At 39.0% G+C, this 14,077-nt stretch overlaps 2 protein-coding genes across 2 annotated transcripts; both read left to right on the forward strand.

The window, feature by feature from the left end:
- The first annotated feature begins 1,284 nt into the window (after positions 1 to 1,284).
- On the forward strand, positions 1,285 to 5,668 carry oxld1 (oxidoreductase-like domain containing 1). Its single transcript, XM_038736150.1, has 2 exons — positions 1,285 to 1,466; positions 3,021 to 5,668. Exons 1-2 carry the CDS (start codon positions 1,416 to 1,418, stop codon positions 3,414 to 3,416), a joined length of 447 nt encoding a protein of 148 aa, XP_038592078.1. The 5' UTR covers positions 1,285 to 1,415; the 3' UTR covers positions 3,417 to 5,668.
- Positions 5,669 to 8,778: 3,110 nt separating this feature from the next.
- Positions 8,779 to 12,281, forward strand: pde6gb (phosphodiesterase 6G, cGMP-specific, rod, gamma, paralog b). The gene is made up of 4 exons (XM_038736086.1): positions 8,779 to 8,842; positions 10,341 to 10,569; positions 10,656 to 10,696; positions 10,797 to 12,281. The coding sequence occupies exons 2-4, from the start codon at positions 10,424 to 10,426 to the stop codon at positions 10,871 to 10,873; spliced, it is 264 nt and encodes an 87-aa protein (XP_038592014.1). The 5' UTR covers positions 8,779 to 8,842; positions 10,341 to 10,423; the 3' UTR covers positions 10,874 to 12,281.
- Positions 12,282 to 14,077: the final 1,796 nt, after the last annotated feature.

Here is a 14,077-nt window from a genome sequence, read left to right on the forward strand (position 1 = left end):
GTACCTGGAGGAGAAAACATTCTTGGAGCCTTTAATAATGGTTTCTGCTTACGTTATGTCATTCAGCTTCAATACAGGCGTGCGGGAAACAAATCAGTTTCCTTTAGGTGGGAAATAGCTATTGTTTTGTAAATCACAAGTAAGTCTCAAGTTTTGCCATGAAGTCCTGAGTCAAGTCCAACAAGTCCCAAACTTTGTGTTTAAATAAGTCCTTCATTAAATTGAATGACACAGAGTAACATTTAGAGAAGGAGATTTGAATGCAGGGCAGGAATGATGACTGTATTGTTTAAATGTGTTTTTAAATAATAATCTTTAATATATTAAAACCAAACTCAACGGTTGTGTCTTGGTGTGTTATTCCTGAGACACAGTTACTGTTCAGTCATTTGTTATTTCTAAGCTGAATGTTGATGTTGTTCACCACAACCACTTTTTTTATAATATCACTTTGGGCTCGGAGAGGTTATGAAGTTATTCTAATTGATAAGGCCTGAGTAGTTGTCACGAGTCATTGGTGTTCAAGTCAAAGTCAAGTTGCAAGCCTTTTTGGATTTTGTCAAGTCTTCAGATTCATGACGTGAGTGTGACTAGAGTCCAAAATCATGTGACTAGGTCCACGCCTAGGTCCTCTACAGTACTTCTGATCTTGACTCGATTCACGGCATCAAAAGCCCAGACATAACAAATGACAAGTGACATTAAATAGAGAAGCTTCTCTTTACTGCTGCTTTTGTTTTAATGGATTTAACGGTGATCCAGAGGAAGAAGTGATAAGTGTGAGGATAAAAAAGGCCTTTCAACAAAGAGAAAAAAGATTTTAAAGGAAATTATTATCACACAACAAAAAGGCCCTCATCATAGCGCAGCTAAATAGAGACTGCAACAGTTCAGTGAAACCAGCTCGGCCTGTTAAGTGCCAATAATACACAATAAACATAAAATTTTAACAGTTTCAGTGAGTTTTTTTTATCCTGACAAAAACTCACGGTGAAATAATATTTTCTTTATTAAATTATACGTAATATGCATATATGTACTGTATATATACTGTATTTAGGTTACTACCCTTCAATCGCGTCTTTACATGAGACATTCAGATGAAATGCCGACACCTGGTGGAAAGATATTGAAACTGCAACTCGCATTTTGTAAACCGCCCAGAAACGACTCTTTCCATTGGTTTACATTTTAGAATGGTGTCATTTCATTGGTCAGATTATTTTCTGTGGGCCAATCAGCGTTTTTGTTTCCAACTACACACAGAGGTCATAGTTGCGGAAAGATTGAGGTACGGAAGTAGCTTGAAAGGCAGGTAAACCCGTGGTTAAAACACCGAGGACGAGGAACTGTGTGACATTTAAAAGAAAATGAATTATATAGGCACATGACCAAGCTTCTTATATTCCCCGAAGATGCTGTGTTTGGGTGGAAATGCTGCGAGGTCGTCAATGTCTTTACGAAAGGTTGGTAAACTAAGCTAACTTAACAGAAGGGCGAAGCTAACTGTAAGTTTAGAGAAGCTAAACTAGCATCAGTTATTCCCAACCCCAGCAGACCTGACAGGTTGACTTTCCTTTAGTTACACCTGTCGGTAATGCAGAAAACACACCGTTTAATTATATATTATGACAGCGGGAAGATGTAACTTTCCTTTCTAAAACAGTAAATGAATTTTAGCTTAGCCAACTTTGGGTCAAAGCTCGATGCCATAAAAACAAGAGCTTCTGAAGTTTTTGAGATAGCCTTCACTAACATTAGGTGTTTACACTCTCTTTGATATCTCTAACCTCAGTTTGTATCTGCCAACGTGTTCAAGACGACGCTGAAGTTAAGGGAAAGTCATGTCCAGATCAAAAACGCGTAATTATGCCTACAGCTGTCAAATCTGTGGGACTAGATTGTCCCAGAGAGGCTAAAGTTTCTTTAAAATATAGTTTCAGATTTGTGAAAAACCTTTATTCTATTTGTGAAAATATAAACAGAGTGATTTATATGGTCTAATGAAAACAACAACAACAACAACAACACATATCAACATTTTTATTTTCACAAATACAATAAAAGGTTTCACAAATCTGAAAGTGTAATAATGAAATAATCTAGTCTAGGTTTGGCAGCTCTAAGCAAAGCGTTTTTGATCTGGACCTGGTTTATGTGTATAAACAGTGAAATCACCCTGTTTTTGAATTTTCATAAAAAAGAATAAAGGTTTCACAAATGTCAAACTTTATTTTAAAGAAATCGCTTAACTTTTCCCTTTACTGCCAAGTCGATCCTGTGTTTAGGCATGTTTTACAGTTTCTTTCTATGGAACAGCCTCCCCATGCATATTAAAGCTGCACAGACTCTACAAACGTCTCATGTTCTCATGTTTTAAAGTGTTGTTGTTTTGTTTCCCTGTGATTCACTTTGGTTATATTAGTTTTTGTACTATTTATGTATTTGACATCGACCCTGTTCAGCACTTTTGTCAACTGTTGTTGTTTTTAAATGTGCTATAGAAATAAAATTGACAATGACATTACAGTGATAATTACGACATTTAAACATCAATGCAAGTGTCAGTCCTTTAAAGTGATATTTAATTATAAGTGAGGCACATACTGGTATCTATTTAAAGAACTAAATAGATATATGGTACTGATTGGTACATATTATATCAGTAAAGGTGCAAATGATAATAACCTAAATGTAACAGAGCCATAATATACAGCTGTGGGGAAAATAAAATACATTTTTTTTTAATCACAGCATTTTTACTTTAGAGTCCAGTGATATCACAGCTTTGTGAACAGTCCTGTCCCTGAGATCCAATCTGCCTCTGTCCCAGTGCCTCACACATTTAAATGATGTCCTTCATCTCAGATCCCCACTGTCTTAGACAAAACATTAGATGCAAGCTTTTTTGACATATGCACAGAGAACACGCTGCTTATCCAGGTTAGAACAGAAGATTATAAACAGGGAAGCATTTTTATTATGATAGATTATATAACATATATATTTCTGTTTTTCAGCTGTGCGCCCTCTCCCTGCTAAACCTGAGACATCGGTTGTGTTGTTGCCCTGTGCAGTTGTGGAGTGGAGGTCAACGCAGCGGCGCCATTCGCTGCCTCTCTGCAGGACCAGATTCACCTGCTGCTCCCCCACGGACTGACTCCTCTGAGTGCGCTGACCCAGACCCCAGCCGCAGTACCTCTACCTGGTCTCCTGACCAGGGTCCGCCGCCTGCTCCCACCCACTGCTGCATGAGTGGCTGTCATAACTGCGTGTGGATCGAACATGCAGAGCAGCTGCTGGCGTACTACCACGACGGAGGCGACCGGGCGCTCGCCGCTATTGAGGAGAACGTCCTCGACGAGAACCTTAAAACCTACCTGAAGATGGAGATTAGACTTTTGAAAAAGACGTGACTGATGTATTAACTGCCAGCGGCTTCGACCACAGTGTTGACATGGAATATGTTTTGAGTAGGGACGCACCCAGCCGACTTTTTCACTCCCAAACATGATGAAACGTGACAATTTCATGTTAAAAGCTGTCTCACAGGGCTCATTAAATTTACATTTTCCTCCTGCTTTCACACCACACATCAATTTTCTCACCCGGTGAATCAACTCCGCCCCATTGACACGACACCGCCGTACGCCATGATAACAATCAAGTGAACCCGCTCTCACGTTGTGAGTCCAGAAAGTTGTGATCGAGTGGTAACGTAACTGGTATAGTTGCGATATAAACATGTAAAAACTGAGGCACAACCTTGCTCTGCTTGGGACTGTGAGCTGCAGTTTATCAGAGCTGCTGAAGTTGACGTGTGTGTGGATTTGTGGTGAGATTTCTGCCTGATCACAATCTGTTAAAATCTCGTCTCATCTCGATCTTGTGAGCCAAGTGTCTCCTTACGCCCCTACTGAGTACAGATCTGATACCAGTGCAAATTAATAAGCTGTTTCCTCACTGTGAGGACGAGACTGGCACTCTTCGATGTGTAAAGCAACATCATGTAAGATTTGGTGCTGCTGCGGATTCAACTGTACATGTGCGTTTCCTATGATTAATCAAAAAACTAGCAAATCCACAACTTTGCTAACAGCCAAACATCAAACAAGCACAACAACACAAGACAAAGTGAGCAGCTAATAAGTTATTACTGACTAGTCCAACAGAAAGAAGGCCAGCTCAGCATCTGTCCTGCGTCCTCTCAGCTCCTTTTGCTCACGCCAACGAGTCCAAGTCAGTCTGATATTTACTCTGGTCCGGTCTCTTGTTCATCCTTCTCTCTTTTTCTCTTCCTCTACAACGTCTCTTTACAACCTCTGCCACGATGTCCGTACCGAGAATACCAAGCTAGCTTCTTCCAAAGGACTTATATTGTACATTTTATACTTTTTGCTTATGCATATAACTTTCTGAAGAGTCCAAAAATACCATGTCTACCAGCACACTGCTGACACATTGCGTAATACGGGCGTAATTGAGTCGATCTGCCCCTTTGTTACCCAATTCAGCTATTTGAGCCAGTATGAGGATGATATCAGTATCAGATCTGTGCATCGCCAGTCATGAGCTTTCTTAACAAAAACCTTTCTGAGTGTAAACCCTTTTTTAACACGCTGGAGGCACTGATTTTTACCTTCACATTTACACCTTCTCCTCCTGTGGGTCACACAGCTCACGTCTGCAGAACATTTCAGAGAACAGCCACAAGCTTACAGGTATGGCATGTGAGAAGTAAAGGTAGCTGCGGACAGAAGGAGTCCAACTGATGAAACAGTTAAAGAACAGTTCCACTTTATTACGCGCTCATCTCTTCAACAAAGTCCGACAGGAACAGGAGGATCGTACAGGTTGTCCAGGTTATGAAAAACACTTTATTTGGAGGTAAAACTGAAAGTGAGCACACAGGAAATGTTTGTAAAAATGCCTCATTACACAGGTAAATGATGATTAGGACAGTAAGTCAGAAAGTTTCTCTCTAAACAATTAAGATTGTTTACATCAGGCAGTATGACAGTGTTTTCACTAACTTCTTGACTTGTTAGACTTATTTCTAGTGATGTGCGGTGTTCCCAGATCACAGCAACTTACCTTGTACAGCAGCAACATGATTATTACTGCCAAACGTTAGAGAAATCAGGGCAAAGTAGGTTGAAACTGGAATTCAGGAATGCCTGAATTGTTGGTTTATTCTGTTTGCTGGGGTTTCAGGTCACTGTAAAAAAAAATCCATTCGCTTTTATTTTCTTCATTTTGTACTGCTTGATGCAGTCATTTGTGTATCTTTAGTCGTGAAGCTCATTTGCACATTTGAAGTTTGAAGTGTATTTAATGTGTTAACTGAGCATTTGCTTTATTATATTTGAGAGTATTTAAATTGTGTATTTGAAATTTATTTTGAAGAGTTTGTTAAATAAATGTTCTGTCTCAGATGTCAGCTGATTTCTTCGGCATCTCTTCAGCGTAAGGAAAGGCCACCAGGGAGTGCCAGATAGACGTAAAACTGTGTGTCTGTTCTCATGAGGATGATATATTTCGGTTGATCCTCTTAACTTGTTCATTTCATCATCGTGTGGATTTATCCAACATGCCCTTTGAGCTCCTTTTCAGGAAGGAGTTGCAGTGCCTTTTTTACTACAGTTAAAAATAAATATAGTAAACAAGATGTTTCAGCATATTCAACAATTGGTTTCCTTTGGAGTTCATTGTTTTCAACCTGATAGTACAAACATACGTAAATTTATGTAAACAAGTTCAATATTGACTCTAAATGTAGGGGAGACCAGGTATGGTTGTAACACTTTTTTTCTTCAGTAACTATAACTCACTGAATTTTTTTAGCTAGAGTTCTCAAATTTTTATGCAAAATACCCAAGTTTGTTCACTACAAATGGCACCAATTCAATCCTCTACTAGAATATCACAGACCTCGTGAGTTGATGTTAAAAATGCATTGTGTTCCCTTGTTACAACCTGCCCCAATAGAGGGGGTAGTAGGTCACAGTGCTGACAAATTAATGCTGGTAACCCTGGAGTGAGGCTTTGGTGGACCCAGACTGCATAGGGCAATCTGGGAAATATTAAAATCAAGAAAGTACCAAGTTTTATGTATCGTGGATGGTTGTAACACTTTTTAAAGAAGTGTTACAACCCACCCCACCCCTGTCAGCCAATGTTTAGCTAGCTGTATTACCATAGTGGTTTGAAATTAGAAAGGAAAAAATGCATCACATGTTGCCTGAGAAACTATATTTCAATCTCATATAAGTCAAACAATTCTACCTGCAATAGTATAGATACTAAACAAAAAATAGTCTTAGTCAAAAAACCACCAGGCCTGATCAGGGAGGAAGCAGGTAAAAATTGAAATGATCACCTAACTCCTATCTTATCTCTATTTGGTGGAATTGGTGTTGTTACAATTGGTGTTGTTACAACTCTCCCCATGTTACAACCCCCGGTCTCCCCTACATTTTGTTATTTAAATTGATCTAAATGAGTTTTTGATGAATGAAGGAGGCTTCTTGCAGAGCAGGAGGAACAGCCTGATGTCAGAGAAGAAGCAGAGCACGTTCAGAATGACGTCTTTCGGTCAGCTGAGGCGAACACAGCCTGGTGCCTGTGCATCTCGCAATCTCTCGGGGGCCACTTTTTGAGGCGAGGATGACCCTGATCTCCCTGACTGAGTCAGCAGTAGACTGGTAATAGCGATGCACTGTAAGTCCTGATTACACAGGTGCCAGTGGGCAGCTCCAGTCTCCATATTCTTTGATCTGGGTTATGCAGCGGATTACAAATGAGGTGTTCAACTGATCGTGTGCAGAACACTTTACCCAGTGACTGACGTGATGGAAACAGACAGATTACTGATGCCGCTGCTGCAATTTCTCACTTTACATCACGACTGAGTGCAGTAACCTCCCACCATCTGATCATAAGTCAAACAAAAACATTTGGTCAGCTCAGTTACTAACAATGTTTGTGCTGATATACATGTCCATAACTATTACTTCATGACAATTGGCCTTACTGAGGTTGATTTTTTCTTTTCATTGGCAACCTACATAAATATTCAGTTACTGGGTTACTTGTCACTCGTTCATCGTCAACCGCTTATCCTCTGCTCAGGGCTGGAGCCAATCCCAGCTAACGTTGGGCAGAAGGTAACTGGACCCATCACATATACAAACAACCATTCACATTCACCTGAGGGCAAATTAGAGATGTTTTGGACAGTGGGAGGAAGCCGGAGCACCCAGAGAAAACCCACGCAGACCCGGGGAGAACATGCAAACACAGAAAGGCCTGGGACGACCATGGTTCGAACCAGAGACCTTCTTGCTGAATGAGATGAGTGAGTGAGAGAGAAAAGTGCTATACATATGCAGCAATTTCTCATTCACGTGTCCTCGTGCCTCCCTGCTGGGTGCTTAGTGGTCAACAGGAGTGGCCAGGAGAGATGACAAACAATGAGCCCCTCCCACTGCACATGTACTACAAAAAAAAAAAAACAGAAAGAAAGAAACTGGGATAAATCGATATTATTTGTCTGCCTAACTGTTATTATAGTTAAAGTCAGTTACATTAACCACAAGACCAAGGTCATTTATTATACAACACAGGGTTGTACAATGAAATGAAAGTGTGTAGTCCCTTCAAGCTACACACATGGAACATAACAGAAAATTACAACTATATTAGAACAATATAGGCCTGTATATATATATATATATATATACACACACACACACAATATCTCACAAAAGTGAGTACATTTATATGTGATTACATCTTTTCATGTGACAACACTGAAGAAATGACACTTTGCTACAATGTACATTGTTATTACTGGACATTTTCTCTTAGGGGTGTACTCACTTTTGTTGCCAGTGGTTTAGACATTAATGGCTGTGTGATGTGTTATTTTGAGGGGACAGCAAATTTACACTGTTATACAAGCTGTACACTCACTACTTTACATTGTAGCAAAGTGTCATTTCTTCAGTGTTGTCACATGAAAAGATTTAATAAAATATTTACAATTATATGAGGGGTGAACTCACTTTTGTGAGATACTGTACACACTGTATATAGAAATAATGTACTGTGCAAAGGTTTTAGATGTGGAAAAAATGCTGTGAAGCAAAAATGCAATCAAAGACTATAAATATTAATGGCCCAGAACTCTTTGTTCTTCTTTGAGTTGAAGATAAATCCTTAATGACTCTCTCTGTCGTGCTGCACCTCATTTCCTGTGTTTCCGTGTATAGTTGAGTCGCTTGGCCTTGTTTCCATGTCGGAGGCTTTGACCTTGTTAGTTGAGTTTGGCTGTTCCTCATGCATTTGTGTTCCTCCCACACAATTGTTTCTGTTTCAGTTATTGATTGATTGAACCTATATATTTAGTTGGTGATCAGCAGCACCTGTCTCACCTTGCCTTATCTGAGTTTCATCACAAATACTGTGTCAAAACACAGAAAGTATGTAAAATAATAACACTATTGTAATGGTTTTCAAATCGCAAATGTTCATCCAGAAATTACACTAAATCTTTGAAAATTTACATATTCTGCAAATCCAAACCACATATTACATCAACACGACGCTTCCAAATTGAGTTTTTTCACATCTACACACCCTCACCCTCTTTGACCCAAACCCCTTGCATGTTGTTGTACTGTTGACATTAGAGTAGGGAGGCGGTGCGTTCATAATCTTCTGCGGGGCTCAGCATATAAGAGGGGCCCAAAGCCTCGACTGGCCCTCACAGGAAGCCTAGCAAAGAACACTCATCTGCTAGACAGACCGCTCGTCTGGCTGTTCTTCACCCAAGCAGCCGGTGAGTAGACTCTCCGCTACATCACTACCACGACCACAAACAATGCTGTTATTGAGATACTTGGTATTTATTATAGTGAAAGACGATTGATGTGGCTCTCCTGGAATTGCATGGAAGTCAATGGGCATTATGGATATTACTTTTTTTTTAAATTATTTTAGCTGACCATAATGTCAGTTTAAATAAGTGTGAAAATAATCGATCAGGCTCCAAACTATACTGCTCAAAATAAAAGGCTTACTATGTATTAATTAGTGCCATAGATCACAGTATTATACAAATACTTTTTGGTATTATTTTTTTAACACTTAAGGTTTCAGGAGGTTATTTAAATTTTTAAAATTGTATACATTGTGTAGTAAGTAGAGGACACAGGTTTTTGATTAGATCAGTCAGGTCTCCTTTGTGCAGTTATGAAAGATTGATCAATCAGTCGTGCTGTAGATGTTCTGTAGTTATGGTTTGGTCAGGTTTGTTTGAAATGTTTTGACACTAGTGTACATGTAGTAAAATAATAAAATATTATTTATGAATATAAATAATAATAAATCTCACTCAAGTACAATCAAATGTACAAAAACAATGCAAGGATAAAACTGTCTGATCAAATAATCCAATGCCAGCTTTTGGTACGTACCAGTTTTCAGTGCGCACGTTTTCGGCTGGCACCAAGAAAGTATTAATGTTCGATACCTAGCCCTACAAACACTGTCAGATCAACGATGCAACTTATTTTCGATACACAGAATACTTTATTCTAGAGCTTTAAAGATAATTTAAGATTGAATAAGTGAGTGCCGCATCACCATCTCTCACCAACAGTTAAAAAGCTTACTGAAAATGCTGGATGTCCTACATGACTAGATAAACAAGCCACTTAAAAACTACATGTGTCAACAGTTTTATAGTTATATTTTGATATCTAAATATGCAGTATATTTGGCATGAACAATGTATGCAAGGCTTTCATGGCTAAATTATGCACATTATTATTATTCATATTATTATTAAACCACTATAACCACATTAATGGTTCAGACTTGTTCAGGACTGTCATTGTCACTGGGATTGAGCGGATTGATCATTTAGACCCTCAGTGCATGCTAAGCATATCGGCCGTGTTGTCCTTGCTCTAACGAGATTACATGTGGACGGCCAGCTTGAAACACAAAGGGGTGTGTGTGGGGGGGGGCATACTTATTAACTTGAGCCAGGGATTATGGGAAAATTGGGTCATCCTCACAGAACACGCTGTCTCATACATTTCAAGCACTGGGAAATGTGTAAATCCTGCCTGGTGCTTGTCAGATCAGTAAGAAGATTAAGGTCTGTAATGTCAGACAGAGGTGACAGAGGCTGCACGTTATCTGTTACATGAAATTACTGGTTAAACAGAGCATCTTAAGAGAGACTAAACAGGTGAAAGTGGCTTACTCCTTCCATCTTTAGGTTTGCATGAATTATCTGACTTTTTCTTTCTCCTTCCCAAAATGAAAAGATATCATCATCACGACGACTACACGTTTCAGAGAGGTGTCTCTAAAGTCCACAGCCTGCACAAAGGTATCATAACTGGTCAAAATGAATCTTGAGGCGCCCAAAGCTGAGATCAAGTCGGCCACCCGTGTCAGCGGAGGCCCCGCCACCCCACGCAAGGGACCACCCAAGTTCAAGCAGAGGCAGACCCGTCAGTTCAAGAGCAAGCCTCCGAAGAAGGGAATCCAGGGGTATGCCTCAAGCAATGCATATTTTTTTGTATAGCGGTTCAGAAATAATGGCAGGTCATGGAGTGTAATTTGTTTTTTCTTTGCAGTTTTGGTGACGATATCCCTGGAATGGAGGGCTTAGGCACAGGTGAGTTTGCTTTAGGTTTTTAAAAAAAGCATTTCATGTCAGTTTCTATGATCTGGGGGGGCCATGAACAACCTGAAATCCCTGTCTTTTTTTTTTGCAGACATCACTGTCATTTGCCCCTGGGAGGCCTTCAATCACCTGGAGCTGCATGAGCTGGCCCAGTACGGGATCATCTGAGCCTTTCTGCATCTCCCTGAAATCCTCTGGGGATTACAGGCCATGTCCATGCACTTCAAACCATCTGCCTCAGGCTCCATCTGCTAACCTTGAATGGAACTATTCCAAACAAAATACCATAATGAACCGTAACAAACACAAAAAATGGAAAAAGAGAAAAATATCTACTAAAAAATACCTTTCTGTCATCTTTCTCTGGATTCTTCTTCTGATTCTGCAGTTCACACACACAACATCTGCTCATGTTTAGGATCTTTTTATTTGATTCTCACATCTTCACTAGATCTGCACTGTCACTCTCAACTAACAGCAGCCTTTTCTCTCCTTTTGCTCTTTTCTACTTTCCTCTTCTTTTCTATTCTTCTCACGAACCAAAACACGAAACTTACGCAAGCAAGGCAGCCTCAAGTTGAGTTTAAGTGACAAACCCGTGAAGTGGGTGGGTTCCCGTTTCACGTGCTTCGGTGCCTCTTTCGCCCTCTCAGAGGCTTGTCCATCAACGCCGAACATATAAAATACAAAACCTGAGTTCTGTAGAGACCGGACACCAGCATGCCGTTGCTGAGCGTAATCTTTCTGTCATCAGATATCCCTCTTTTCCCTCTGTTTTGACCAACCTCAAATTTTCTTCACTCATAACATGATAAAGTCTGATGCACGTGGGGAATAGTTCCATCTTTGCAACATACCAGTGTGTGATTTGGCAGGGCAGTAGTTTGAATCATTTGCCCACACTGACAACTCATCTTAGCTGATCATCCTGTAAGCTTGTGTTAACGTTAGTTTCATATTTCTTCTTTGTAAATCTCCCGTGTATATGTGAAAAAAAAATGTATGTTTATTTCTCATACTTTCACACGAACTTTGTGTTTATATTTGTGTTTTTAAGCTCGTTTTTTTTAGCTCTCTTTTGTTGTTATCTTGTAGATTAGAATGTTTTACATTTTTCCTCATTGTCCTTCATCTTTCATCCATCATTACCCTTATATGTGTTTGATTCCATCATTTTTTAATCTCCATTCTCCTCTTCATCTTCATTGAAATGTCATTCTGTTCATGTTTAGACAGTTTATAAAGTATCGAACTCCTCAGTCAAACTTGTACTAATGTGTTGTACACATAAGATCAATGCATGCACGCCTTTAGGTGCATTTAGCTTTTCAACATGTAATGGAGTTTCTGTAGTCCTGATTATTTCAGCAGCAACATTCTTCTAATCAACAAGATAATAACAAAGAACTTGGTAACTTTTCCCTGGTGATATAAAGCCGGTGATGGAAGAGTTGGTGGACTTTTCTTCAAATTATGTTTACAATCGTGCACTGAGGGATGGCAGAGGGATGAGTGGGATGGATGTTTCAGTACACAAACAGGTGTGACGAGATGTGTAATGGGGCGTTGACCTCTCTACAGGATGAGGGAAAAAATAAAACATAAAAAGAGGAAAATACCAATGGAGATTTTTTTTATTCTCACCAAAACTGTTTCTTGGATTATTATGAACATTTTGGGTTTTATAATTGGTGCTTTTATACAGTATTTAATCAAAAGTCTCTGAGAAAAACAATGATTTGCAGAGTGGAAAAGCAGGTCTGGAATGCAGCTTTTACGACCAGAAAAACACATTTTAAATATGTTATGGTGTCACAGCAAACGCCAGAAAAATTTAAGTTGCATAATATAATATAATATCATCTCAGCCATGTCATTATATTAGTGTGGTTACAATACAAATAGATAACTATATAAAAAACATCAATCACATTACAACATTTTGGAATTATTGCAACTCATTTCATTAATGTAAAATATATTACTAGGAAAAGTGAAATTTATCTTTGAGATTTTAAACATTACACCTTACCATAGGCCTAAAATAAATGATACTTCATTATTATTAAAGTAAATAAAGTAGTGTTAGTGGTAGCATTTCACTGTGAAACAATAGGCCTGCCAGTTAATGCAAAGTAAGGAGGGAAAGTTGTGCACTCACCTGTAATATTCTGACAAAAACGATATATACATAAGATAAGATAAGATCACCTTTATTACGGCAGCTGTAGATACAACATAACAGATAAGATGAATACACATTAGATCAAAATAAAAATATAGTTGAGAAATAGTGGGAATAGAAAAATAAGAATAAGAGTTATGTTCACTATACAGATGTGACTGATATGAACATTTCGCAGCATGTGCATTGTGTATGTACCTTGTCCCTCCAAGTTCCCACTAAATAAATGCACACAGCAGACTGTGAATAGCAGCTTCATTATGAGCCGCAGTAGATAATCCAGCCTTGGTCCTGCATAAATTGCCAATATTTTACAACGTTATTTAATGTTTGTGGCTGCTTTGTTGCACTGTATCTCCCCCAGGGGTCCTTGTGGGGATTCCAGGGGGTCCCCAACAAAAAAGGGAACTTTGTTTTTACATTAGTAACACAATGACAGAATATGTGGCTAGTTTACACTTTATGTAATAATACATCTAAAAGCAAAAATCTTATCAAATGCGGTCCGTGGTCTAATTTGTGTCAGTTAAGGTGGCCTTGATATAAAAAAGTTTGAGAACCACTGTTCCACATTGTAGTTTGTTTGTTTTATAAACCTTTATTGCTTCAATATAACATACAGACAAAATGTGGATACAAAACGTAGAACTTGCCAGGGGAGTATAAACATAGTAAGGGAAAAACAAAGAATACTCAGAAAGAGTTAAATTATAAACAACATCCCGGAGTTGCCTCTTCACTGTTGATGTTGAGGCTGTTGTTTTTTCAGGTACTTTTTAAATACGCTGCCAGTCGTGGACCTTTGAGGCGTCTGTTTCTCAAACTACACCCTCTAATGTATTTGTCCTCGTCCACAGTCTAAAGAAGTGTTGTTGCTTCTTAATCCAACACGACAGTTTTTAAGCTGTGCTACCATGTTTGCAAAAGGGTTTTCTAATGATCAATTAGCGTTTTATAATTTTAGAACATGCCATTACATGTAGTACAGGGCTGGTGGTTGCTGATAATGGGCCTCTTTATGCCTCTGTAGATATTCAATTACAACTCAGCCGTTTGCTGCAACAACAGTCATTTACAAAAATAACTAAAGGGGTGGTGATGGCGCATAGATAGATAGATAGATGCTTGCCTTTGGTGTGAAAGGCCTGGGTTTGATTCCCACTGTGAGACATCCACCATTGTGTCCC

The sequence above is a fragment of the Micropterus salmoides genome, unplaced genomic scaffold (assembly GCF_014851395.1).
Source record: "Micropterus salmoides isolate LMB-PRFRI ecotype aquatic unplaced genomic scaffold, ASM1485139v1 Ms_hic_scaffold_21, whole genome shotgun sequence".
NCBI lineage: Eukaryota > Metazoa > Chordata > Actinopteri > Centrarchiformes > Centrarchidae > Micropterus > Micropterus salmoides.